The 1938-nt window shown below is 68.2% G+C and overlaps 1 protein-coding gene across 1 annotated transcript; it reads right to left on the reverse strand.

The window, feature by feature from the left end:
- Nucleotides 1–135: 135 nt before the first annotated feature.
- MNEG_16284 (hypothetical protein) lies at nt 136–1724 on the reverse strand (the record flags this gene model as incomplete). The annotated part of the gene is made up of 3 exons (XM_014035246.1): nt 136–294; nt 564–1419; nt 1714–1724. 3 exons carry the CDS (start codon nt 1722–1724, stop codon nt 136–138), a joined length of 1026 nt encoding a protein of 341 aa, XP_013890700.1.
- Between the last annotated feature and the right edge of the window lie 214 nt (nt 1725–1938).

Genomic DNA, 1938 nt, shown 5'->3' on the forward strand with positions numbered 1-1938 from the left:
CGCCTCGGTCACCCAGGCAGCAGCCTCTTGCAACCCCCACCTCACCCTGCCCCCCCGCAAAACAGCAGGCCGTGCCCCCTTCCCCCCTGAGCCCCGCCTCTCCCAGATACGAAAAGCACGCCCCGGGCCTCTGCGCTATGCAGCGCGCCCGCGCTCACCGGCCGCGAGGGTGAGCAAATCGTTCGTGAGCGCGCAGGCCTCCACGACGCGGTTGTAGAAACGGACCTCGTTGTTGCAGGCGTGCAGCTCCGCGCGGGTGCTCAGGCGCCCCTGGCCGGGCGAGACGCGGCAGACCTGCCGACAGGCCGGGTTGCAGATTCAAGGGTTCAGCGGGAGCGGCAGGGCGCAGTGCTTCGGCCCGGCATTGTGGAATCAGCTGCTGCGCTTGGAAGAGCGCAGCTTTGCTCACCTCGCGCACGGCGGCACGGGAGACCAGCGTGTGACGGCGGCTGCCAACCCCCTACCACGCACAATGTGAGATCAGACACTCGGGCCGCTCAGCAGAGCCAGCCAGCCGCCCGTTTTAGCCACGACTGTCCCCCCACGCACGCGCACGCACACACCTCGGGCCCCGTGAGGGTCACGTTCTCCCGCAGCGTGCCGAACCCCACCCATGGCTGCTGCGCCAGGTACGAGGTGCGCCCCGCCACCACCACAGCGTCCGCCGCAGGCCCCTCCGCACCAACCCCAAACCCGCCTCCGCCGCCGACGTCTTTCAAACCCGCAGGGCTTCTTTCGCCGCCATCCGAGGAGGACCCTGACCCGGACCCAAACCCACGATGGGTCAACGAAGGCAGCAGCTCCAGCTCTCCCAGGAGGCACGCGATCAGCGACGTCTTCCCGGCGCCCGTCGTGCCGCACACGCCGAGCAGCTCGCCCGGCCGCAGCCGCAGGTCGACGCCCGACAGCGCCGCGCCGTCGCGCGGCTTGCGCGGCCGCGGCGCATCGCGGCGCCGGGCGTCGTCGTCATCAGAGGAGCCCCCGACGTCGTCGACGCCGTCGTCGGCGTTGCCCATCCCCATCATGCGCTCGTCGAACCCCGCCATGTCCACCACAACAGACGCGACCCCCGGCCCGCCATTGACGCCGGCCCCGCTGCCCACCCTGCCGCCGCCGACGGCACCGCTGATACTGCCGCTGCGACTGCTGCCGCCGCGGCTGCGTGTGATTCGGCCGCCTGGTGGCGCGGGAGGCGCCACAAAGTGCGGCCACCCGAAGCGGCCGCCGCGCAGCTCGACGGTGCCGCGCTGCAGCGCTGATATCGCGCTGCCGCCGCCGCCGCCGCCGCTGCTGCCGTCGCCGCCGGACTGCGCGGCCTCGCGCCAGCGCTCAGAGGGCGTGGCGGCGGGCTCTGGGTGCGACAGCAGCTCGTCAAGGCGGCGGGAGCTGGCGCCGAATTCGTTGAACCGCTGCCAGCTCCTGGGGTTTTGGTTTGGATAGGGGGGGTGGTCTGGGCTTTGATAGAAGCGAGGTTGGGGATCGTGATTGGTGGTCAGAAGGTTGGGCTGGCACGTTCGTCACGGTGGGGGCGTCCTGCTTCAATGCGACATAGTGGTGCTGCTGATAATTTGAGGAAGGCAGGGCCGAGCTGGGGCCACAGCAAGCACCCTGGGGGCAACCCAAATGTTGTGAGCGTGACACACGAGTGAGGGCGGCCGAATGCCGGCCCCACAGCCGCCTGGCGGTCGCCCTGCTCCAGCGCTTAACAATTACCTTAACCCCATCAAGTACACTTAACCCAATCAAAGTGACTGGCGGCAGACAGGGACACACGCGCGCAAGCGCGCGCACAGACACACAGAGACACACACACACACACACACACACACACACACACACACATCGCACACACATTCTCTTCCATCCACTTTCACACACATACAATTGGTCACACACCCACAACAAGACAAAGCACGCCGACTGATGCAAGCCGCGCAT

The sequence above is a fragment of the Monoraphidium neglectum genome (assembly GCF_000611645.1).
Source record: "Monoraphidium neglectum strain SAG 48.87 unplaced genomic scaffold scaffold06200, whole genome shotgun sequence".
In the NCBI taxonomy this organism is placed as follows: Eukaryota; Viridiplantae; Chlorophyta; class Chlorophyceae; order Sphaeropleales; family Selenastraceae; genus Monoraphidium; species Monoraphidium neglectum.